Genomic DNA, 26769 nt, shown 5'->3' on the forward strand with positions numbered 1-26769 from the left:
CTCCTGTGCTACTGATCTCGGCTGTACGAGAGCTATGCTGGCTGAAAAAGCTTCAGCATCTGATAATTCCAGGAATGTCTTGATGCCCCTTTCTCTGGCCCCTACATCAATACAATACATAGCAGTGTTGTCGGCGTTAGAGGAAATAACCACTGTGAACACAGAGAAGACAGAGAAAACAGGCATCTGACACTCCCGGAAGTGTCAGATGCTGAAGATTTTTACGCTAGCACATCTAGAGTTGCGAATATTAACCCTCTTCTTTGCAGGCAAGCCTTGGGGTTGTAAAGTCTTTGGAAAGAACGAGTACAGGCGTTCTTAAACTTTTAAATCTGAGGACCCAAATAAGAAAACCACCTTGGTACTCAAGGAATTAACTTTTACCAAAATAATAGAAAAGCCATACAAAATAGCGGCGGAATTCAGCCACAAGCGGTGCGGTATTAACCCCCCGCTAGCGGCCGAAAAAGGGTAAATACCGCCCGCAATGCACCTCTGCAGAGGCGCATTGCCGGCGGTATTACCGCAGTGTCCTATTGTTTTCAATGGGAGGCAGCGGTGAAAGAGCGGTGTACACACCGCTCCAAAGATGCTGCTTGCAGGAGATTTTTCTCTCTCCCGCCAGCGCATCGCCTCAGTGTGAAAGCCACCTGGCTTGCACATTGAGAATGCTGGGGCAGGAGTTTTTCAGGCGGTATTTAGGCACTATTTTTAGCGCTAAACCACCTGAAAAACTCCTCAGTGTGAAAGGGGCCTAAAAGTAAAAGAAAATCCCAAATTTTGAGTTGTCCCCAGAACAGTGAGATCTTCCAATGGTGACACCATTTCTGCTGACCCTGATAACATTAATTTACTGTTTTGACAATGACAGGCCATGAAGGGAAAACTCCAAAAGGGACACAGATGGCAAAAAAAAGCTGACAGGGTATAACCCTGCTATCAAAAAAATAAAAAAGAAGAAGAAAAGTTTTGCCTTTAGCTTAAAGGACAAGTTCACCTTTGGGAACATGTTCCCAATGCTGCAGCCACTGCCAGATCTCCTCCCTGTGGCAGCAGCATGGGAGGAAAAGGTTTGCCGTACTAGCAGTCACTGTTTGAAAACCCTTCAGACATGCAAGGCTCCGCCCACACGGCGGTATCATTCATATACACAGCTCTGTGTCTGATCTACAAGCTTCGACAACCTTAGCGGCTTGTAGTTCTCAAAGAAACGACCACAGCGCTCTGGTAGTTCATTGAGTCTTCCTGTCAGGGAGTACCGGCTTACCCATACAGGATGTATAAGGAAGCCAATACACAGAGATCTGCATGAAACCTGCATGGCATCAGCGATCTGCTAATTGTTGGTGCAATGTTTTACAGGCTCCTACTACTATAAAAAATTATAAATGCACATTTTTTCACATTTAAAAATTTAACTTATCTATATTCTCATTAAAAGAATGCACTAAAATGAATACAATCTGTAAGGGTGTTCTTTCTGTAAGACAATAAAATATGGGGTTGTGACAAGTAAAGAGATATCAAAATAGGTTAGGCTTCAAAACTGCAAAAACTACAGTGCCCACCATTATCAAAGGGCAAGGCAGTTCAATTGCGATTCTAATCCCTTTTTGATGCGATTTGGATACAGCAGCGATCGCCCTCTCAGGCTGTCGCTCTCTGCGGGGATGGGAGACAGAAAATATACTGGAATCGCGTTACTTTAGGATAGAGATGCACTTTCCATACAAACTCTATGGAGCTAAAACTTGCACAGGACAGGACCCTTTAAAAAAAAAAGAAATCACATTGGATTCGCACAGCATACACATAAACTCATAGTATTTCACTTGTTCTGCGATTGCATGCGTTCTGTTACACATCAAAAAATGCATCGGTGTGAACAGGGCTAAACCTGATTTTATTATTATAATACATTGTGAAGAATTAGACCATCAGTCAGTTTTTATTGCTGTAGGGGCTTGATGATCAGATTCAGATGTTGTGATGCAGAATTGAAGGGAAGTGTCACTTTGTGGGGATAAAAAACACTATACAGAGGGGGTTATTTCCGAAAGGCAAATCCACTTTGCACTACAAGTGCAAAGTGCAGTCGCTGTAGATCCGAGAGTGACATGCAAGGAAAATAAAAAACAGCATTTTAGCTTGCACATGATTGGATAATAAAGTCAGCAGAGCTTCCCCTCATTTCAAATCTTCCCCTCAGATTTACAGCGACTGCACTTCTTTTCGTAAATAATAATAATTGTGCGGTCTTTTAGGACCAGACCACACCCTTCCTGCCTGACAGCCATGTGCAGGCTGGTGTGAACAAGCCCTATAGCTTAGTACACTAGTAGTTTTTTTTTTTCGTTCAAAACAGAAAAAAAAACTGACAATCTGATGTTAGTATAGCAATTTCCCCTGCTGTTCCATTGGGTTCTGACAGGGGGACAACCCCCCCCCCCCACTAGAACACTGGTCAGCCATTGGCCGAGAGCGCCGATCGGTAGAACTTATTCGGTCATGCCCCTTTGACAGAAGCCGCCCAAACGGCCTGCTTCTATTGGGCTGGCTGCAGTACACATGGGCAAAATGTTGGCTGGTTCCTATTGAACTGGCCGATGCCGCCCACCATTCAGCCTGCATGCACTAGGCTTACAGATCCTCTCACATGGGGGTCATCAGATCAATGACACACACACCCCATTAACCATTTATATCCTCCTGCCCCTGGTCATACATTGTGGATCCAGGCTGAACACCCACGTTGATGGGTCCTTAGAGAAAATCTAAACTTTGACAATGGTCACCAAGTCTTGCGGGTAAGGCCCCTTTCACACACAATTTTTCAGGAATGCCTGTGTAAACTTGAGGTCTATAGACCTCAACTGGCATGAAAGTTGAACCACAGTAGTACAGTCAGGGAGTACTTTGAAGTCACATATTTGACTGATAAACATTGGAAATCATGGGGAAGGACTTGCCATGCACAAGTGTAAAAGGGGCCTAAATCATCCATTTTGGATAAAGATGATGACACCTGTCTGTGCAAGATGGAAAGTGCCCTCTTCACAGGAAGATCACCAGGACAGGAAGTGAGGGCAGAGAAGGCCGATTGCCATTTAACCCTTCCCTATACAGAAGCTCACCTTACTGCGCCCATAGACGCCATACATCTGTGGAGAGCCCAGAGAAGTGGAGGCGCCCTCCTCCCCCGAGAACAGGCCTGCCCCATCCCCGCTCTCCAGAGCCGTAAAGAAGTGCAGATCCATCAGCCAAGCGCCGTATAAGAAGAGCTGAACGCCGCCACTTCTACATACATTTTATCCCGCCACTCCCATCACACGGCTATCCCCGAGCAAGCGAACCGATCATTAGCTCTACACTGACCCCACCGGTCGGAACCGACACTGCACCAATCAGCCATTGGCCTAGCGCTAACATGTGACTAGCCGGAGCGTTCTCCTTCTCAGACACACCCGTGCGGTCACTGCGGTGCCACCTGCGGGACGAGTATGGCGGACTTACCTGTGGTATGGGCTGAGATAAGGATAGCCGCTTGTACAGGAGTCTCATATAACACATGTACTGGAGGAGCTGTACTTGTTATCACTAAGGTACCTGTTTGCTATCTTCCCTGTCCTCTTTCACATGTTTGGAAGCCGAACATCAATTCTGATAGATAAATAGTGGTATTTAACCATTTCAGCCCCGGCTTTACCCCCCTTTCATAACCATGCTATTTTTTGCCATACAGCGCTGCATTACTTTTGCGATGTTGTACCCAAATAAAGTTGATGTGCTTTTTTTCCCACAAATAGAGATTTCTTCTGCTGGTATATGATCACCTCTGCATTTTTTTTTGCGCTATAAACCAAAAAGAGCGACAATTTAAAAAAAAAAAACACAATCGTTTTTACTTTCACAATTAGATTTTCTGCAGATTTTTGTCTTCAGATTTACCAAAACCATGTAGTGCAAGGGCCTGCCTGATTGCATACAAATGAAAACCTTTTTTTTTTTTTTAAAGTCACCAGTTACAAATTTAAAATATGGACACTTACCTGTCCAGGGCGCCCGTGATGTTGGCATGGAAAGCCGATCTCTCCCGGGTGCTACCGCCGCCATCTTTGTTAAGGGAATCAGGAAGTGAAGCCTTATGGCTTCACACTTCTTGGTTCCCTACTGCGCATGTGCGATCCGAACAGTCTCTGCTGTCTTCTGAGACCTGTGTGTCTCCCAGAAGACAGCAGGGGGGGGTGACAAAGGAGGGGCCGGACATGACATGGATAGCCGCGGATCCTGCGGCTATCTATGCCTGGAAGTGGGAGCAAATACCTCCATTATACAAGTATCTGCTCCCCCCTGAAAGGTGCCAAATGTGACACCGGAGGGGGGGATTCTGAAAAGTGGAAGTTCCATTTTAGGGTGGAACTCCACTTTAAGGTTTGACCTCATATTATATGGTTTTGGTAAATCTGAAGACCAAAATCTGCAGAAAATCTAATAGTGTGTATGGGGGCTTTAAACATACCCAATAAAAATATGTAAAAAAAAAAAAAAGAAATTCTTCATCGATTTGGGTAAAATATGTATTCTGCTACATATTTTTGGTAAAAAAATGCCATAGAAGTACACGAGAGCCATCTTAATGCACACTACTGAAGTCGCTCCGACTTCAGAAAAGGTTCCTGTACTACTTCAAGGCGACTTGTACCCATAGATTTCAATGGAAGTCGCCTCCAAGTCAGATCTCCATCTATATTGAAGCAACTTTACAGGAAAAAGAAAAGCCAAAGTCGCCTATCCTGGAGACAACTTTAAGTCGTGTCATAAGTTGCTCAAAGTTGTGCTGAAGTCGCCTCCAAATCGGCTTGTTGTAAGTCAGGTTGCCCCTTTGTGAACCAGCACAAAGTCAATCTGCCTTGTTTACATTGGCAAACCACCATTCTGCCTCTCCTACGAATGATTAAAAAAAAAAGAAAAAAAAAATATTTTACTTTCTGCTATAAAACCTATCCAATAGGGGGGAAAAAATCTAATTTGATGAATTTTGGCCAAGATGTATTCTGCTACATGTTTTTGATTAAAAGAAATCCCAATAAGTGTTTATTGATTGGTTCACACCTTCAAACCATGGTGAATATACTGGAATTTTTTTTATATACTACTAATGGCAGCGACTTATAATGGGACTGCAATAGATCTGACACTAACTGTTGCTGAAAAAAAAACTAGCAGTGTGTACCAGACTTCTGTCAGTTCCCCCAACTGACTGAAGTCTGGTACACACTGCTAGTTTTTTTTTTTTTTTTCATTCAGCTCAGGTCAGAACAGCTGTACAATGTTAGTTCAGCGATCTTCCCTGCTGTGCTATTGTGTTCTGACAGGGACACCAGAACACTCCAGTCAGCAGACCTTTTACGGCCATGACCCTTCGACAGAAGCCGGTGTCTTGTTGAGCTAGTTCCCCTATCGATATGGTTCCCTGCTTGACTGCGCATGCGCAGACAAAGCCCACGGAAATCTCTGAACCTGATCAGCTGTTCTTCAGGTGTACACGGCACATGCGCGGCATCCAGGCTCATTCTTTACCATCCCCGCGGACTTCGAGGATGCTAAAAAAAGAGCCAGGAGGCCGAGCGCAGTGAGCCGTCCAAGCAAAGCAAGGACGTGAGGCCGACTGGCCACTTACAGCGAATTCCACGTCGCCCTGGACCTCTTGCTACACCTGAAAACAGCTGATCAGGTTCAGTGATTTCCGTCGGCTCGGATTGTGCCTGCGCCGTCAAGGGGGGAACCATATCGGCAGATCACCAGCCAAACAGCCACCTTCTGTCGGACCGGCTGCCATACACACGGGCGGAATGTTGGCCGGTTTCTATTGAACCGGTTGATGCCGCCCAGCATTTGGCCCATGTGTACTAGGCTATACTGCCAGTGACATTAATACAGTGATCAGTGTTAATACTATACACGGTCACTGTACTAATGACGCTGGCTTGGAAGGGGTTAACATCTAGGGCAATCAAGAGGTTAAATGCGTGCCTAACTATGTGTAATGTATGCTGCTTTTACGAACACCTATTAATCGGATAATAGCCATAAAAAATAAAGCATTTTTAATTTTTTTTGGGCCAATATGTTGTTGGGCAGATTACAAAACACAAATTGCCACAAAAACACATTACATGCTTTTCTGCAGCTTCTCCATTGAAGTATATTGAACCAAAAAAAAACAAAATAGCACCATTTTGCGGTAAAAAAAACTCCTTGCCCTTTCCAAATACGCAGCAGTTGAAAAAAATCATGGATGTGAATGTGTCCCATAGGAAAACATGTAAATGAACTGTAGTGTGTTTCTGCAAAAAGCACCAAAAAAAAAGAGGTGTGACCCCAGGCCTGAGATGTTTAGTAACATAACATAAAAGTACAAAAAGAGCAAATAATCGCTACTGTAAGGGGTTAATTTTTGTTTTACTGTGGGACAGTGAAAGTAATATTTACAGTAGCGATTTGCTTATTTGTACTATAAAGGGATAATTTTAGTTTTTTTAACCCCATTATGTTACTGGCCGATAAATCGATTATGAAAATTGTAATCGATTCATTTCATAATCGATTAGTTGTTTCGGCCCCAAAAAGGACGCAAATTTTGTTTGGGTACAACATTGCATGACCGCGCAATTACCAGTTAAAGCGACGCAGTGCTGAATTGTAAAAACACCTCTGGTTCTTAGGCTGACAAATGGTCCAGGGCTAAAGTGGTTAAAGTCACAGTAAACATGTGGTTAGAATTTAAATTAGAACTAAAGCCCAAATTTAAATTTTTTTTACATTTTGGATAGTTATTCATGCTTTTTGCAGAAACGCAGGAATTGTTTTAGGCTTCATTTCCATGGACGTTTTTACAGCCACTTTTTTTTGCCTTTTTTACAGCTTAAAAACGCCTGTCCATGTTTAACCACTTAACCCCCGAGCCTGTTTTTCAGATTCGGCGTTTACAAAACTAAAACAGTTTTTTTTTGCTAGAAAATTACTTAAAACCCCCAAACATTATATATATTTTTTTCTAACACCCTAGAGAATAAAATGGCGGTCATTGCAATACTTTTTGTCACACCGTATTTGCGCAGCGGTCTTACGAGCGCACTTTTTTTGGAAAAAAATCACTTTTTTGAATTAAAAAATAAGACAACAATAAATTTGGCCCAATTTTTTTATATATTGTGAAAGCTAATGTTACGCCGAGTAAAATGATACCCAACATGTAACGCTTAAAAATTGCGCCCGCTCGTGGCATGGTGTCAAACTTTTACCCTTAAAAATCTCGATAGGCAACGTTTAAAAAATTCTATAGGTTGCACTTGTGTGGTTTGAACACCGTTTTCATATGCGGGCGCTACTCGCGTATGTGTTCGCTTCTGCGCGCGAGCTCGTCGGGACGGGGCGCTTTAAAAAAAATTTTTGTTTTCTTATTTATTTTTATTGATTTTATAAATTTTTACACTGAAATAAAAAAAAAAAAAAAAAATGTATCACTTTTATTCCTATTACAAGGAATGTAAACATCCCTTGTAATAGAAAAAAGCATGACAGGTCCTCTTAAATATGAGATCTGGGGTCAAAAAGACCTCAGATCTCATATTTAGACTTAAATGCAAGAAAAAAAAATGAAAAATTTGTCATTTAAAAAAAATGACAACAAAAAAATTGTCTCTTTAAGACGCTGGACGGGACTGACGTTTTGACGTCACTTCCGCCCAGCAATGCTATGAGGACGGGTGGGGGCCATCTTGCACTCACTTGCATCCTCACTGACTAGGAAGCAGCACCCGATCGCCTCTGCCGCTACCGACGGCTCCGGTAAGCAGCGGGAGGGGGGGCCCTCTCCCGCCACCGATAACGGCGATCTTGCGGCGAATCCGTTATCGTTTACTGGACCGCTCACTGAAGAGATGGGTATCTTGGTTGTGGCAGCAGCTGCTGCCGTTACCGAGATATCCATCTTTAAAAACAGGACGTATATATACAGTGGGCAGTCGGTAACCGGATATATATATATATATATATATAATTTTTTTTTTTTTTTTTTTGGAGCTGGAGCTCAAAAACGGAGCGGTAGCGTTTTTGAGTGTTTTTCCACGTTTTTTTAATGTCTGGCGTTTTTACAGCTCTAACGCTGGAGCTTCAGAACGCACTGGTCCTGTTTTTTTTTTTTTGCAGCTTAAAAACGGCTCAGCCATCTACAGCTCAAAAACGTCATGGTGGGCATGAGGCCATAGACTAACATGGAGAGCTGTTTTTAAGCTGCAAAAAACGCTCAGAAAAGTGGCTGTAAAAACGTCCATGGAAATGAAGCCTTAACATTAGCGTTTTTGTGCCTCTGCATTTTTGGAAAGGGTCAGGGACTTTTTCTTAATAAAAAAAAAAAAAAACTGTGCTTATTTTTTTGGTTCAATAGACTGTGGACAATGGAGAAGCTGCAGAAAAGCATGTAGTGCGCTTTAACCGCAATTTGTGTTTTTTAAATCTGCCCAACAACAAACTTTCCAGAAAACTTAAATTGTGGCAAAAGAAAAAACGCGGAAAGCACAGCAAAAAGCACTGCAGAAATGTTCAAAAGCAAAATGCATAGATGTGAATCAAGGTAGGGTTATAAGCCATGTCAGGATATATATATATATATATATATATATATATATATATATATATATATATATATATATATATATATATATATATATATATATATTTCTTTAATAACATCCCATTAGGGAGATTTCCCTTTACTTCCTGTCCAATTGACACAACAGGAAGTGAGACGAAATTCCTCTTAAGTAAAGGAATCCCTGGTGTCTCTGTTGGAAAATTTTCCATATGCTGCTGTTCTGATAACAAGCTCGAAATTTGATTTTTTTTTTTCACTTTTGGTAATATTGGTTAAAAAAAATATACATTAAGTTGTTTTTGTCCTCTAAATGTAGAGCCTGTTAACGCTGTTGTTTATCACCAAGAACGTGATGTCATGTCATCCTATTGTGTTATGTTGCTTACCTTTACATGAAGAATTAAAAAGAAAAAAAAAACTGCCTAGAGCGCAGCCTATCGGCTTTTACATTTTCAATGAATGATAGCTGCTGATAGAACTAAATTAGCGATCATTGTTAGAAGCTCCACCCTTCATTTATGGTGCAGAGCTCCAGGTCCAAGGATCAATGGCTCAGAATAAAACCCATCTTATATTAGAATGCGTGTAAGGGCTCTTTCACACGGAGCGGATCCGTAATTGATCCGCTCCGTTAGCCCGTTTGGCTCAGCGGGGATTCCTCCGTTAATCCCAGCTGAGCTGTCGGCGGACAGGGCGGTCCCCGCACACTGTGCAGAGACCGCCCTGTCTCTCCTCCGCTCTCCCCTATGGGGAATCGGATGAATACGGACCATCTGTTCGTATTCATCCGATCCAACAGATGGAAGAAAAATAGGGTTTTCTTCCGTCTGAAAAAACGGATCCTGACGGAGGCGGGTGATTACGGACGTTCGCGGATGCTCCATCCGCTAACGGCCGTGATCCTATAGGGAACCTTTGAAAGTCTGTAAACGGACTTATGAAAAGCGGACCGTTTGTCCGCTGGTGTGAAAGGGCCCTAAGGCCCCTTTCACATTGAGGAGTTTTTCAGGCGGCACAGCGCTAAAAATAGCGCTGCTTTCCCGCCTGAAAAACTCCTTCACTGCAGACTCAATGTGAAAGCCAGAGGGCTTTCACACTGAGGCGATGCGCTGGCGGGAGACAAAAAAATCTTCTGTCAGCAGCATCTTTGGAGCGGTGAGGGGAGCGGCATGTATAGCGCTCCTTCCCATTGAAAACCGCGCCAATACCGCCCGCAATGCGCCTCTATAGAGGCGCATTGCGGGCGGTATTAACCCTTTATCGGCCGCTAGCGGGGGTTAATACTGCACCGCTAGCGGCTGATTCCCGCTGCAATCCCGGCGGTATAGCGCCACTATTTTTTGAGGCGTTATACCGCCACCGCGGCTCCCGCCCCAGTCTGAAAGGGGCCTAACTCCAGTTTTTATTTAAATCCTCTCCTCCTTGTGTGCTTAAAAAAAAAAAAAAATGTACTTGCTCTCTCCACACTGCAGTGATTCCAACTTCCTCCTTGGTTCCACACCAGTAGTCCTCTTCATGCAGAACTCCAGTCATGTCATTGTGCCCTCTTACCTGTTGTTTGCATTCTCCCCAGTGTGGAGTGTAGAGACTAACCATTTACCACTGACAGGGGAGCTTACAATGGTCCGTTTTTTATTTATTTATGTAAAGCCTTGATTCCAAAGGGGGGGGGGGGAGTGTAACTGCCTAAAGCTGAAGCTTAGCAAAAAAAAAATCTATAAAGCTGCAGTTAACAAGCTCCCAATAGGAACCCACTGCCTCCTCCATTGGGGAAAACTTGTTTCATAGTGTACACTCAATGTACTATGATCTCTGTATGAGGAAAGAGTATGGAGATTACAGGCCTCTTTCTTCCATTTACAGAATGTATTACATGCAGTGTGCACTATAAAAACACTTTTCACAATGAAGGCGGCATCAGCTCCCCATTACGATCTTGTTCATGCAGCTTCACAGAAGACTTGGAGCTATTAACCATTACAGTGCTTGAAGTTCAGCTATAGGGATGAGTTATTTCTTTATTTTAAGTGTTAACTGACATTCAGCTTTAATTCAAATCTGCTAATGCATCTAATACTACACTCTCCCCAGACTGAAAATGCTGCTGCCCAAAGTTGTCTCTGTTGCTCCTCCAGTGGAGAAGACACTCTCTAAGGCCCCATATGCAAATAGATACGGGACACCTAGTAGAGGTTCCCTATGATTAGATATAAGTGGGAAGCCGACAGGTCCGGCCTCTATTCCCAGTAGATCACGTGTGATCGTTCATTCAGCGACTGACTGGCCCTGGACATAGACTGCATCCAGCGCCAATCATCTGCACGTAATTGCTGCATGAATAATTACGGTAAATGTGAAAGCTGTCGGCCTCCCATTGTTTTTCAATGGAGCTTCCCTCCCACACCTAATTGCAAGGAATGACATTCACAAGTATGACAGGACAAGGTGTGTTACTGGCTGGATAACCAGATGGGAAAAAAGCCTAAGGCTGAATTCACGCTATGTGTCGTGAGCGGCTTTTCAAAGTGTTACTAAACCCCGGACCCTGCATTCACTATATGTGGTCTCCTACAGTGCACAGAACATTGAAATGTAATTATCTTAGTGAAAATAAACTGCTAAATACCTTTTTTCATCAGCAGTATATAGCAGTCTTGTGACTTCTATTAGTGTCTGGTTAAAGCTTGTATGATGAGTTTTCATCCTACTCTGACTGTTCTATGAGGTTGCAGGATCCCTGACCCTTTGTCTGGACAGTGCTGATTGGCCCTGTGATGATCACATGTACCCTCACAACAAAAAAAAACTCTAGCAATACACACCAAACTGACTATGTGCAGAGTGCCCCCAAGGCTCTGTTCTATCAGCAAATGGATTGGGGACAGTGGAAGAAGGGAAGGATCAGAGAAGATAGGATCAAACAGCCTTTTTGCACAATATGCACCATACCAGGCTTCATGCCCTCAACGTAGGAAGAATGGTGCTTTGGGGCAATTGAGGCCCTGCTAGCAATTCTTGTTTTTACATTCAGCTGTCAACAGGAAAACTCGCTGACAGCCGATGACTCATCAGTTGTTTAGGATGCATCAGCCGACTTCCCAGCCTGCTCCTTAACAACCAGCTAGTCAGTTTGTTATGGAGGAAAAAAAGGCATCATAAACGCAACACTTGCGTTTTTTGGTGCAGGTCCATTGAAGTCTTTTACACACAATCTGCTGCAGGAATAAAAAATTCCCTGACCCTTTCCAGAAACGCATAGATGTGAACCTGTACCATCGCAAACCATGTTAAATGGACTGTAGTGTGTTTCTGCAAACTAAAAAACAGATCGGTGTGTACCTAGCCTAAGGCCCCTTTCACACGGGGCGGATCCAATCCGGACTCCCCTAGCTCAGCGGGGGATCACTCTGTTGATTCCCCCCCAGTGAACAGGCGGATGACAGGTCCATCTCTGCTCACTGTGCAGAGATGGACCTGTCATGGCCCCGCTGTTCTCTATGGGGAGATCGGATGAAAACGGACAGCATGTCTTTTTTCATCCAATCCGCTAGGCATCGCCATCAGTCTGTTTTGAGCAGATCTTGTCGGATCAGATGGCAGGCGGATGTCAGCGGACACATCTCTGCTGGCATCCGCCTGCCCATACAAGTCAATGGATGACCCGTTCAGATCTGCCTGTAAAATGGACAGGCAGACCTTTGTGGGCCGATCGTGTAAAAGGGGCCCAAGGCTGGGTGCCTGTGCAAAAACACGTTGGTGCATTGTAGTGCCATTCATTCTTATTGGCATCCCCAGCGCTTGGTAATGCATTACTGTGTGTTCTAGCTCGCTGCATTCAAAAATAAAAAAGTTAATTCAAATAAATGGGCTGCCTTAACACAACATGTTACCATGCATGCAATAATCCATCACAACAGTATGAACCCAGCCCTAATCACAGAAATGTACAATTGTAGGGACAGTGGCAGTCGGAGGGGTGTGCGGGGACAGTGGCAGTCAGTGGAGTGGGCTGGTACAGAGAATTATACAGTACTATATAATTTATCATGGCATCCATTATCAGACCGATCACCAAAGCCAGTGTTCAACAGATGTCAGTGTGGTCAGTTAACCTTTTTTACCTCTTTAACACCAAGCTAACACGTATACACAATGCCACAGAAGCGAGTCGTCTTCCAAGGCACTGCATATATGTGCTTGATGTTTGTGTTAGAAGCACACTCCCAACATTAATATAGAGCTGTCACTGACCGCTCCAAGTCTTCTACAAATGATCAGGAGTGAAGCGACCTGCCTCTCAAACACATGACTAACTATCATAATGATCGTTCTACCCAGGGGAGAAAAGTAAAAAATAAAGATAAAATGGCTAGATAAGGGCAATCTAAATAAGTGTCAAGGTCAAAATCAGAGTTAGGCTGTGTTCACAAATGTGCATTGGATGTGGGTTTCTCAGCATCCAATTTGCATGATAGGCTCTCAATGGAGCCAGTTTACACGTTTCCGGGGTGGCCGCAGTCCAGATTTAAAAAAAAAAAAATGGTACGGTGCGTGTTTGGGTCCAGTGAACAGACACACCGGACCCCAGGAATGAACCCGAACATCTGTGAACCCAGCCTTAAAGATCACAGACCAGGTCAAAGGCCACAAAGCATGTTTTAGGTTGGATAACCGGAAATAAAATGTGTACTATTGATGATTGGCCCTACTACAGGTACAAATAACAAATGAACCCCTTTATGACATGGTAACATAGATGAAGTATCCAGGAGATGAGCTTCAAACCTTGAGCTAACACGTGTTTTTGCGTTTGTGCTGGAAACCCCGTTCCCCATCACCTGATCATTTGATTGCCTCCGATTGGCTATCACAGTGATCAGTCACTGTGCAGACCACCCCTCTGTTTTGATTTTTTCCTCCTCTGAATGGAGAGAAAGATATTGTTTCTTTCTCTCCTTGAAAGGGTAGAAAATGTAAACAAGAGTATATTGAAAAAAAAAAAAAAATATGCTAGATCAAGGTTTTTTTTTTTCCTGGCCAGTGGTGAGATTTACCACTTCGCACCCGGGTAGATTCTGTAAAAATCCGTTTTTTTTTTTTTCTGCTAAAAAATTACTCAGAACCCCCGAACATTATAGAAATTGCGGTTGTTGCAGCTTATCAAACACCATTTTTTGGGAAAAAATACAATTTAGTGATTTTTAATGCGAAACAAACTCCATGGATAACCCTATATTTTGATAAAAGATGTTCCGCCAAGTAAATAGATACCGAACATGTCATGCTTTAGAACTGTGCACATTTGTGGAATCGTGCAATACTACGGTGCTTAAATTAAAGCGTTGCCTATGAAGAGTTTTTTTTTTTTTTACAGGTTACCAGTTTAGAATTAGGCCTCTTTCACACGTCCAAGCAGAATCTGCCTGCTCAGCGGGGATCTCTCCGCAGATTGGTGGATGACAGGTCTGTGTCTGCTCTGCTATGCAGAGCACACAAGGACAGAGCCCGTTCTCCTCTATGGGGCGGTCAGATCAAAACAGACTGCATGTCTGTTTCCATCAGATTATCATCCCATCTGACCTGCTGGACGGATGGCGGACATATCGCTATAAGTCTAGAAAAACAAAAAAAACTGCGCTACAACACACTGATCACCAAGGCAGCAGCTAACGTGTGAAGTACACAAATAAGCATAAAAGACAAAAAAGCCGTCTTTTATATCGCTATAAGTCTGTTTTCAGCGGATTTTGACGGATCGGATGCCAGGCGGGTGTCAGCAGACACATGTCTGCTGACACCCGCCTCTCAATAAAGGACAATGAGTGACCCGATCGGTCTGCTGGTTTGAAAGGGACCTTACAGAGGTGGTCTAGAACTAGAATTATTGCTCTAACATTCATGGCGATACCTCACATGGGTGGTCCGAAAATCATATACATATGTGGGCGCAACCTACATATGCTTTTGCGTGGGAGCATGAGGGGACAAGGTGCTTTTAAAAAAAAATATATATTTATTTTGATTCCTACTTCAAGAAATGTAAACATCCCTTGTAATAGGAATACGGTGTGACAAGTCCTCTGTTATGGAGACATCTGGGGTCAATGAGACTCCAGACACCTCCTCTACCCTGGAAAGTATGGGTGGGATGGGGAACGCTTGGCTTTCCAGGGGAAAGAACTGGCAGCGTTTTACATCTGCTAGCACCGGAAGTGACGTCATGTCGCTTCTAGCCTCCCAGGATCATAGCAGGAGACATAAGGTCAGCAACCAGCACTATAGCAATCCACTGCCGGATCGGTTTTACGGATCCGCAAGAGCCACTACAGGGTGGCACGTCCCCTCCCACTGCCTATAAAAGAAATCCAGCAGCTCATGAGCCATAGATGGCTTTTATAAGACAGGGCATCACTGGCTGAAAACAAATATCTGGATGATACCTGTAGCTGCAGGCATCTTCCAGATAGCACCACTTCAACCCATTGACGTCCTATGATGGGCCTTCCAGCAGGAAGTGGTTGGGGCAAGGGGGGAAAAAAGGGCACCATCGGGGTCAAAGATCAGAGTCAGTATATTTTAGGTAGGATTAATAAAAAAAAAAAAAAACAGCATTTTAAATGAATATAATTGTCAGTGGCCCAGATTCAAGTAGAATCGCGCAATATTTGCGTGGGCAAAGAGCAAATTTTTTTCTCTGCGCCCACGCAAATATTGCGCTTTGCCCGCGATTCACGGAGCAGTTGCTCCGTAAATTGCGCGGGCAATATGCTAAGCAGCCGGGCGCAAGGCTGCCTAATGTAAATGATCCCGCCGGGGGCGGGAATCATTTAAATTAGGCGCGCTCCCGCGCCGAGCGAACAGCGCATGCTCCGTCGGGAAACTTTCCCGACGTGCATTGCGGCAAATGACGTCGCAAGGACGTCATTTGCTTGTAAGTGAACGTGAATGGCGTCCAGCGCCATTCACGGTTCACTTACGTAAACGACGTGAAATTTGAACGTCGCGAGCGGGAGGCGCAGCTATACTTTAGCATTGGCTGCGCCTGCTATTAACAGGAGCAGCCTTATGCTAAAGGCGCCGTACGGAAACTCCGTACCTTGCGTGAGAAGGGCCCGCGCAACTTTTGTGAATCGGTGGTAGTATGCAATTTGCATACTACACGCCGATCACAAAGGCCGCGCCCCCTAGCGGCCAACGCAAGAATGCAGCCTGGGATGTGAAGGCATAAGGAGGCTTATGTTTGTCACATCCTAGGCTGCATTCGGTGTAACGAGGTTCCTGAATCAGGAGCACTCGTTACACCGGAGCAAGTAAGCCCTTGCGCCGCGCAACCTATGGTTGCGCGGGCGCAAGTGCTTCTTGAATCTGGGCCAGTGTGTTTTAGGTAGGATAAAAAGCAAGGTGTGCACTATTTGTGGGCCCTACTACAGGTAATAACAAGTAACAAACAAATATGTGGTATCACGGCAACCATGATTAGCAGGAGAATTTATTTTGTGTTGTTCTGTAGTGGCAAGATATGGTAATGGCCAGAAATACAAAAAATATATAATATCTCTCTCTATATCTTTTTACTATTTTGTGACCATAATAAGATATTCATTACCATTTACCACTAAATGAAAGGACTAATTTGTCCTGAAAAAACAAACATGGTATAATACACCAAGTCATTTCATTGATATGTACAGTTTTACAAACATATGTCAAAGGTGCAAAATAGAATCTGGGCATTAAGGTTTATTTTGACCCTGGTCATGAAGGGGTTTCAAAATTAAGGGCTTAAAGGGGAGGTTCACCCTAAAAACAACTTTCTCTCATTACACTGGCCCCCCACATTACAATACGATTATGCCTATTAGTTTTTTTTTTTTATGCTGTACATACCTTGGTACAGCCAATTCACCCGTGGCTTCCGGGTTGCGAGTCCAGCGGGAGTGTTGGCGTTCCCAACATGCTGGTGATAGACATTTTGACAAAAAACGAGCTCCCCCCCGTCGCGTAAGCTGCGTCACGATTGGCGAAAGGAGCTGAACGGCGAGTCGGCGCTATACTGCGCATAGCCGTTCGGCTCCTTTTCGGCAATCGTGACGCAGCTCGTTTTTTGTCAAAACGTCAATCACCAGCATGTTAGGAACGCCCACTCCCGCGGGACTCGCAACCCGGAAGCCACGGGTGAATTAGCTGTACCAAGGTATGTACAGCATCAAAAAACACCTAATAGGCATAATCGTATTGTAATGTGGGGGGCCAGTGTAATAAGAGAAAGTTGTTTTTAGGGTGAACCTCACCTTTAATATTTTAAAGAGGAACTTTACTCTATCAACGGGGAACATTTCAAATCCTTAGGCTGTTGATATTAGTAACTAGACACAAAGTATATTATATTTACTTGTTTTAACCCCTTTTTTTTTTTTACATTTCTTCAGATAGGAAAATAAGGTCATACATCCCAAGACTCTTGAGGGGTTTTCCCAGCTAAGCATATCCTCCTGCATGTATGTCTGAGCTAAGGGCAGGTGGATTCCAGGAAGTAAATGTTGTATGAATCGTCTGCCATTGCCGGCACTGAGCCATAGACTTCTGCTATTACCTGTGGGTTTGGTGCGCTTTCAAAAAAATGCACCACACCTGCAGGATATAAGATAATATATAATATAGAACTGTGGTGCAGGTAAACCACAGCACATCAGTGCAAAAGCAGCCTTAGTCACCTTTCACACAATCAGGTCCACCTTTCACGCAGACCCAACTGCACCCTCTATGGTGCGGCAGATGTAAACCCACTTGTGTGGATTAACACCTGCCAATCCGATCTACAAATAAATAAAAAAAACACAACGTAAAGGGGATCGGGACCCTTCCATTTGAGCGGATTGGAGGGCCCATAGAGTAGCGCAAGCAGTGTCTGTTCGGCATAAACACAAACCTGTCATTTGCCCACTCATTGTTGCCCATGACTGGTTACCAAGTCACTTAAGTTGCCCTCGCTCTTGAAAAGCTTGGCCACTCATGGCTTAGAATATTGGAAAGGAATGCAACCGCATGTGTGGGACTCAGATCCAGTGTAGCTTAGTGGACATAGTAAGTCATCTTCCATTTTGCCTTCACTCAGGCAAGGCAAGGCTGGGAATGAGAATGGACGTGCACATAGACAACCATCAGATCCTGATATCACCTAACAAGCTGGCACAATGCCACCTTCCTCTACGTAGAGCTGTTAGAAAGCCCCTTCCTTCTCCCAGCTGTGTACAGAGTCCAGCTAACAGGCCCATACAAAGACTCATAGAAGAACATGGCTCGTCGGGCTCTGCCCTAACAAAGACACCCCGAACTTCCTGGACGCTTACTTCTACCCAGAGACCTACCATTCCTAACCCTCTCACCGCAACAGTGACCAATCCACTTACCTCCATCTTCAACCGGCTAGCCCCTTCTTTTTATAACCACACTTCTCCGCCTCCACCAAGATGGCGGAAGACTAGCTTCCGGTAAAACCCCGGAAGTCGCCGTGACATTTTCCAAGCGCAGGGCCAGTGTGTAGTAGGATGGATGTCACGTGGTGTCGTGACGGAGGACTGATACGTAGTTTCTAGCTGTAGTTTAGTAACCAATCGGTGAAGACTTGGAGCATCCGAGAGGAGGCCTGGAGAACAGATCGTCTCTTGTCATACCATCAAGAGCAGGTCCACTGGGCAGAGAGACTACACCCTGTGATCATCTGTGTGGTTGGTGTGCAGCAGTCATGTCGTATGCTTATCTGTTCAAATATATCATCATCGGCGACACAGGTGCGGGCTTCTCCCACTTCTAGCTGTGCTGCTGCTGCATGTGCTTGTGTGGACGTGTCTTCTGGTGGGCAAGTTGTGTCAGCTGCCAGTGTATTGTGCTGCAGGTGATCCACCCATAATAACAAAGGCTCCTTATTGTTTAGTATGGATCGCATTCTCTGCCTGTTGGGGGTTCTCTATTGTGGGTTACTAAAAGCAGATTGTTATTTCATAATCAAAAGTCCTGCTGCAATGCTATGTGCCTGGCTGTCATGATGACCCTCTTCAGTAATTAGAATCCCTGGCCGAGGGCCATTATACATCAGGACTTCTAAGTTTCCAGTTTTGGGTCATTTACTGGCTCTGGAAGTATGGTCAGCATAACCACAGCTAGTATATTTATCAGAAGGACAGCACGAATTTTGATTGTGAAATAAAATGTATACATTATGGGCATACTAAAGGGATCAATACTCACCTTTCCAACCATCCCTTGCTGGTGTCTGTATATTCTCTTTTGTGCCATCTACATTTGCTGGCATGGCATCTCTACTGCGCAGGAGCTAGTTTTTCCAGAACACAGGGATTAGCCTGGCACTGTAAGCTGAGCTGTGCATGCGCAGGAGCTAGTCATTCCAGCATACAGTAAATTGGCCCGGCCGCTGTAAGCTGAGCTGTGCATGCGCAGGAGCTAGTCATTCCAGCATACAGTAAATTGGCCCGGCCGCTGTAAGCTGAGCTGTGCATGTGCAGGAACTAGTCATTCCAGCACACAGGAATTGGCCTGGCCACTGTAAGCTGAGCTGTGCATGTGCAGGAACTAGTCATTCCAGCACACAGGAATTGGCCTGGCCACTGTTAGCTGAGCTGTGCATGTGCAGGAACTAGTCATTCCAGCACACAGGGATTGATCTGGCTGCTGTAAGCTGAGCTGCGCAGGAGCTAGTAATTCCAGCACACAGGAATTGGCCTGGCCGCTGCTAGCTGAGCTGTGCATGTGCAGGAACTAGTCATTCCAGCACACAGGAATTGGCCTGGCCACTGTTAGCTGAGCTGTGCATGTGCAGGAACTAGTCATTCCAGCACACAGGAATTGGCCTGGCCACTGTTAGCTGAGCTGTGCATGTGCAGGAACTAGTCATTACAGCACACAGGATGTTGCCTGCTGTAAGCTGAGCTGTGCATGCACAGCTCAGTTTACATTCTGGGGATTGCTTTGAGCAGGCAGATAGGTGTAGTTTATTGCAGACGAGACATTGCAGGTCTCTTCTGCAATAAAAAAAACTTGCCTGCTCACAGTATGTAACAGCGGAGCTTTAGTTGCACTTTAGATATATGCACTTGTTTCTTCTGGTTAAAATAAACTCCCCTGAAGATAATTTTTGATCTTTGGCCCTGGTTCACACTATTGCGATGTGGGAACCAGTGTGATGCTATTGCGGGTTCCCGCATCACATCGCCCCCTAAGCCAGTTTACACAGCCCTCTGCGAACCGCTGGGGGTGTCAATACAAAGTTTGGTAAAAAGATGAGGGATGGACAGCCGCACTCCAAACCAAACAGGTAGTCTTTATTCAAATCAACAGCAAGAACACAGCAGATCACAGCAATAGGATCTGCTGTGTTCTTGCTGTTGATTTGAATAAAGACAACCTGTTTGGTTTGGAGTGCGGCTGTCCATCCCTCATCTTTTTACCAATATTTGCCTTAGTGCATTGCCTGCACCCTTGGAGTCCTATATTTTTGAAACGACCCTACAATAGACCTACCTTGAGCGGTGATCTTCTCTCTCATTTGTCAATAAAAAGTTAATGACACCCCCAGATTGGTTCACAGATCGCAGTGCAAACGGTGAATTCAGACAGGAAATGGATCTCATGGGCCTGAACACCCATGCAATACGAATGCAGTGTGGAAAAAAGGTTCCTGCAGCATTTTCGTGTGACTGCAATGAGAGTTTAGCCATGCAATTTGTATGGCTCAATTCGCATCGCACAGACGCCTCATGTGATCTGCACAGCAATGTGTTGCGAATCACAGTGTGAACCCAGGTCTAAAGTGGTTGCAAACCTCAGACATGAAATCTGAACAAAGCATCTCCCTCTATAGTGGGAACTTGTCTCCAATTAAAAGCACTAAGTGTGATTTCTGTCTACTGCTTTGTTCCTCTGCTATCAGCATGAATCACTTCTAACAAGTTTTCCTGACACCAAGAGAAAAATGTTGACAGGGGAGGGATATCCAAGAGATTGACAGCCACAGCTCTGTTCCTGTGAGCTGTGTCTCTTCCCTCCAATCGGCTCAGAGAGCTTTCCTGACTGAGATCTGCAGAGTGTGACTTTGGAGTCGTAGAGGTGAGAATGGAGACTAACAGAGCTTGCTGCTTCCCCATATAGACTTAAAGATTGCACTCTACAACTGCTAGCACCTGACAGGCTTTACTACTCAGGCTGTGGCTGCTTTAACGGGACAACAAACTAAGGCATTTAACAGTTCTTATGCTGATCCACCTGAAATGTATTTTAGCTGATCTAAACTGAAGGTTCATTTGGGTTTTAGCCCCAATTCACATTGGGCCAATTTGACATGCCAAATCGAAGCTTATTGTCGGCATAGGCACCGTCTGAATCGGTTTGGCACTGCACCGATTCCCAAAAGTAGCTCCTGCACTACTTTTGGCGACTTCAGGGGCCATTTCAATAGACATCCCGCACAGATGTCTTTAAAAATCACTCTCAAAGTCGGACTGAAATGCGGGTTTGACATTGTGTAAGGTCAGGTGAACTCGCACAATTTCAAACCTGCCCTCAGCGTGAACCAAGGCTTAAAGCAAAACTGTGGCTGCAGGTGACTACTGCTGGCAACAAAGCATTTGTCCAGTGCACTCTCTCTATGTCTGTCTGTCTGTCTTTTGCTATGTAAGAGTCTCTCTGCCTGTTGATCCATGTCTGATACCAGAATCACAGCAAATGTCCTAACAAAGGTCAACACAAATCCAAACGTGTTCCTGCGTGTATGAGTGCTCCCTGAACATTAAGTGAACTTGAAACCAAGCTATGGACTTTTAAATATATACATACTTTTAATAAACGGTAAATTATCATAAAAGCAAGCCCTCACTGACCTCTGTAGACTCAGACACTGTGGAGCAAATCATCCTCAAAGTTCACAATAGAATCACTGCAATTGGTTTCTTTACAGCTCAGCTCACCCTGCTCCCTTTTCCCAGCAGTGCTTTTTTTAGATAAAGTCAAGAGCAGGCCCTTTCCTTGCCACTTACTGCAACTTCCTATGGCACATAGCTGTTGCTATGTTTAATAAGTTTTTAGTAGGGGTGCAACGGATCGTCATTGATCCCTGATCCGAACGGGTCAACGTCCGTGGATCGGCACACCATGTGAACCGCTGATTGAGCCCATAGGAAAGGCCGCGGCTTCGGGACTATATATGGTGGAGATCTGATCGTTCCTCGGATCAGAGCCAGGGATCGGAACCGTAAGTTTTTTGATCCCTAGTCTAAAGGGAGTTGTAGGATGGGGGGTGGGCAAGCCCCAGATTTCCTTAGAAAATAGAGAGTCCTGAGGTTTGTGGGCCCCCTGGACCAATGTAAATGTATTAAGGTATGTTCGTATACACTTTTGCTACATTGCTTTGTTAGAAGATAGAGATGCACCAAATGGAAATTTTGGTACCAAAAATGTGGGATGCACTTGGCCAAAAATGACAGTTTAATTTTATATATTATATATATATATATTGTATTCGACTTTTAAATTAATGCCCTCTATTTTAAATTTAATATGAATTTATCATCGGCCATTTTTGCCACCTTTAGTGCAAGAAAAGTTTAAGAAAAATGTATCCCTTTTAAATTCTATGTATGTCTGCACACTGGTAAGTTGGGCTTCCATTGTGGTGGTAAAAATCCTGCTTGCTGCATTTTTAGTCAGTTACAAAAAAAAATGCACCTCCCAGTTCCAACGCATTGAAAACCCAGCAAGAACGCATGATTAATGCACAGTGTTAATTTTATATGCATTTTTTGTCGCGTGACATATGAAAAACACACCATAAGCACAGTAAAATGGCGGCAAAGTAGCCACAGTTTCACAGCTAAATCGTGGCCTAAATAATCACGAATTTGTAGCAAAATCGCGTGCATTATCAGTGCCATTATCGGCACTTTTTTTTCTCTTATCTCCCGAATGCCGATAACACCATTTTCGACCTAAATGTTTCGGTGGTCGAAATGTTGGTGCATCTCGATTTAGAAGAGGTCAAACCTAAAGTGTACCCAACAGCAGTACGTACTCGGGTACCTCACTCCCATGGTTAGCTGCTGGAACTGGGGAAGGAAGTTTAAAGCATTACTAAAGGCACATTTTTTAAAATAAAGATGTTCTACTTACCTGCTATGTACAGTGTTATTGCACAGAGGGGGCCCTGAACCTTCTCTTCTGGGCTCCCACACTGGCGATCTTGGCTCCTGCTCTTTTTTTTTTGTGTCTCCCAGCACAGTAAGTGTTGAGAAGAAAAAGAAAGTAAAGTTGGCGCTGGTCCTATGGGGCCAAATGCTCCATAAAAGAGGCTCCTAGTGTAAGGTGCAGTGTGCAAAATATACACAAGGTGCTAAATGATCTCAAGTGCCTGTGTACACTACTAGAATGATTCCACAGTATATATCATAAATGCAGCTATGAAAATAAATAAAAACATTAAATAAAATATATATACTTTCTTGCTCTACTTAGGTGGAAGAAATTAGTAGAGACAGCTGTCCATTGATCGCCTTCAACCATACCTAGTCCAATACCAAATACTTTTTGCTGTCACTGGTGTTTTAAAATATACTTGCGCGGATTTATTTTAACACATATGCCAGCACAGCAAGGCACTTACCAAGGGGCAGACGTGTGAGCTCCCTTCTGAGCGTGGCTGTGTGTGTCTATAGACGTGCATCGCGGCTGAGCCCTGCCCATAAACCCAGACCCCGCCCACCCGCTGCCTGCTCACAGGATTTGACTGACAGCAGCATGGGCTAAAGGCTCTCACTGATGCCCAATTCTCCTGTGAGAAGAGAAGGACAAGTTAAGAGCTCGGCACGGCAAGTGGCAAGACGTTTTTCACATTAATGCAGGGAATGCATAAGGTAAAGAAACCGATTTGTCAGAGCCCACTCAGGGTTATGAACTCTTTCACAAGCACCATGTGACAGCACTTAGCCAATCTTGGAGCAGCTAGGGGGAGGGGCAGTGAGTGATCGTTCCACGTATTTTCCTGTGTCTTCCAGGACAGCACATGGCACCTCCTCCACCAGGAAAAGGAAACGTGTCCTACAGAACCGGGCAGTTTTTGTGTGTAACGCATCGCTTGGAACCTGGTGGAAGGAGGTGCAGCGTGGGACACCTCCACCTCCCCCTTTTTCTTCACTTTGCTTGTGTGGGGGGGTCTCAGCAATTTTTGCTCCCAGTCAAATCTTTTTGTATGGACAGAAGAGGTCTGGGCTAAGCCCCAAAACAAAAACGTAATATATTGTAGCTTTCCAGTCATTGGGTATGGTGGCTGCATTTGTTTTCCTTTTTTTGGGGGGGGGGGGGGGTTTCAAGGTTTTATTTTCATTTGGAAATCGGCCAGTGACACGGGGAGATTTACTAAAAGCTGTGCATGGGGGTTTTTTTTTTTTTTTTTTTTACTTTGTGGGTTGTAAAGGTACAATTTTTTTTCCCTAAATAGCTTCCTTTACCTCAGTGCAGTCCTCCTTCACTTACCTCATCCTTCCATTTTACTTTTAAATGTTCTTATTTCTTCTGAGAAATCCTCACTTCCTGTTCTTCTGTCTGTAACTACACACCGTAATGCGAGGCTTTCTTCCTGGTGTGGAGTGTCGTGCTCGCCCCCTCCCTTGGACTACAGGAGAGTCAGGATGCTCTGTACATTGCAAGAATGTTGAGTATGGCCTCAGATAAACAAAATAACTAATCTTAAAAGTGTACCATCATCCAGGTTGATATACAGACGAAAGGGGTGGGGACAAGGGACAGTGGCTAATGCTGATCCTCTAACATTCCCTCCCCCCAAAAAGGATTAATGGACTATCTCGGTACTAGGTAAGAAATGACATGCATATAAAATAGGGCTGTGAAAATTAACTATTAATTCATCGATTAATCTTTAATTTCTTTATCGTACATCACGGGACACAGAGCAGCATATTCATTACTATGTGGGTTATATGGAGTACCTTCAGGTGTTGACACTGGCAATCTCAAACAGGAAATGCCCCTCCCTATATAACCCCCTCCCATAGGAGGAGTACCTCAGTTTTTACGCCAGTGTCTTAGGTGTTAGTCATGGTTTAGCTTGCCTCCGCATCCTTGGGATTAGGTGAGCTACCGGTTCTGTCCAAAAAAGCCTGAGCGCTAAAGTGGTCAGTAACCGGACCCCAAACCCTTGGGGTATAGCCCATAATGCTTTCTTTTTAAGAGAGCTGGACCCTGGGCCCAGAACTTAGAAAACCTTTGGGCGCCTAATGTTTTCTGTTTGCCAGGGTGCTGTATGGGTCCAGGACAGTGGATCCTTCATGGAAGAAGAAGGTTCCCAGGGCCTGAAGGTCTAGACATCCCCACGGAGATGGGGGAAGATTGGGCCTCTTGCTTGGCAAAGTCCTGCGGCATGGAGCAGGTAAGTAAGGGGAAAAACTTGCGGAACTTGGCTCTTAGCAAGTTTTTTCTGGGAGGTCACAGGGGACATGCCTAAGGTTATGCATTGCATCTGGCAAACCAGTCACATATCATGAAGATAGGATGGCTCTATATGTTATCATTCCCCATAAAAAGTGACCTCCCTGGTAGTGTTGGAAAAGCTGTGAGTGGGGCCTTTTGTGTACAAATGTATGTGTGTTCAGAGAGCTATGCTTACCTGCAAGCCTCCAGGCGATGCTCTATCCAGTCCTCTTCCTCATGCCTGCAAGGCAGGCAAAAAACGCTGACCTCCTCGTGTGTTCCAGGCCTGCGGCTGCAGGAACAGAGAGGCCCTTCCTCCCAACCCCCCCCCCGTCGGCGGGCGCGCGCGCGGTGCGCGTGCACGTGTTATAGGCGCATTTGGCGCCGTTTTAGCTGGGGGGGAAGGGCGGGTCAGTGGTTTAAGGAAGGGGCGGCCCTTCCTTAGTGCCACAGCTCATTCAATACTTTGGCTTGAGGGAGGAAGGACTGGAGTGAAGCATGGGGCGCTGAGGACACACAGTGGCCAGAAAGAATACTACAGTCTTCAGAAGATTGTGGTTTAGCCTAGGAATAGGCTGTTTTTTCTTTTCCATCTCATAGTCTTTTCTTTGGCAATACTACTCAGGGGGATAGAATGTTTTTTCTTGCCTAGATTGAAAAAAAAAAAAAAAAAAGTGTCATCTGGGGTAGAGGAAACATTTTTTATTCCCCAAACAGGTGTTTGGGCATTTAACTATTTATAAGTCCCAGGTACCAATAAGTAGCAGGTGTGCCTCGGTATTGTACCATGGCATCAAAGAACAAGCCAGAGGGTACAAAAGGTGGGGATTCCCCCACAGAGTCTGAGGTCTCGGACAGAGCTAGGCCGCTGCTTTCCCCACAGGGAGCCTTTGGGCCATCGGGATCTGGGGCTGGAGCTGACGCGAGTCAACCCAACCCTAAGATGGTCACGGAGGAGGTGTTGCTCACCTCTTTAAATGAGATGCGGAGAAGCATGGGAGAAATGATAGCCGCAGCTATGCGGGGTAGTAAGCGGAATAGATCTCCGTCACCCGTGCGCGGACCCTCGGAAGAGGAGGTCCTTTCCTCTGGGGAATTGGACGACCTCTTGGACAAAGACCAAGTAGGTTCAGGGATCGAAGATCCGGATACAGAGGAGTCTGGGGCAGTCTCCCTGAGGGAGAGCTGGTGGATTCAAGGCTTGACGGACTTGGTCCATAAGGCATTCAACCTGCCTGTACCAGATCTCCAGGTATCGACGATTTCAGCTTTGGGCTCACTGAGGGCGCCTCAAAGCAGTGCTGTGTTTCCGATCCATCCTCTATTGGAGGGAGTCTTGTTCCAAGAGTGGAACAAACCAGACAAGGTGTTCTTACCACCTAAGAAATTTTCTGTCTTATATCCTATGGAAGAAAAGTTTTCCAAGAGATGGGCTTCTCCTGCAGTAGACGCAGCCATCTCATGTGTTAACAAATCGTTAACATGCCCTGTAGAGAACGTACAGGTTTTCAAAGATCCAGTTGATAAGCGCTTGGAAGCACTACTTAAGAACTCCTTCACTTCTGCAGGGGCAGTAGTACAGCCAGCCGTGGCTGCGATTGGAGTCGCTCAAGCTTTATCAG

General features: G+C 44.8%; 2 protein-coding genes across 6 annotated transcripts in view; one reads left to right on the forward strand and one right to left on the reverse strand.

The window, feature by feature from the left end:
- TOX4 (TOX high mobility group box family member 4) overlaps window positions 1–18172 on the reverse strand; it is a 48651-nt gene extending 30479 nt beyond the window's left edge. For 2 of the 4 annotated variants that reach the window (XM_040352871.1, XM_040352856.1), the window contains exon 1: window positions 18067–18172. In XM_040352871.1, coding sequence (XP_040208805.1) covers window positions 18067–18072 — 6 coding nt within the window. In that variant the 5' untranslated portion in view covers window positions 18073–18172. Of the gene's footprint in view, window positions 1–3134; window positions 3350–18066 lie in introns of those variants that run through there. The other 2 variants (XM_040352864.1, XM_040352848.1) reach the window with 2 other exon arrangements.
- A 34-nt stretch (window positions 18173–18206) lies between these two features.
- The window catches only part of RAB2B (RAB2B, member RAS oncogene family), a 32868-nt gene continuing 24305 nt past the window's right edge, over window positions 18207–26769 (forward strand). The window contains exon 1 of one of the 2 annotated variants that reach the window (XM_040352893.1): window positions 18207–18447. In XM_040352893.1, coding sequence (XP_040208827.1) covers window positions 18402–18447 — 46 coding nt within the window. In that variant the 5' untranslated portion in view covers window positions 18207–18401. Of the gene's footprint in view, window positions 18448–18483; window positions 18552–26769 lie in introns of those variants that run through there. The other variant, XM_040352902.1, reaches the window with a different exon arrangement.

The sequence above is a fragment of the Rana temporaria genome, chromosome 1 (assembly GCF_905171775.1).
Source record: "Rana temporaria chromosome 1, aRanTem1.1, whole genome shotgun sequence".
Lineage (NCBI taxonomy): Eukaryota > Metazoa > Chordata > Amphibia > Anura > Ranidae > Rana > Rana temporaria.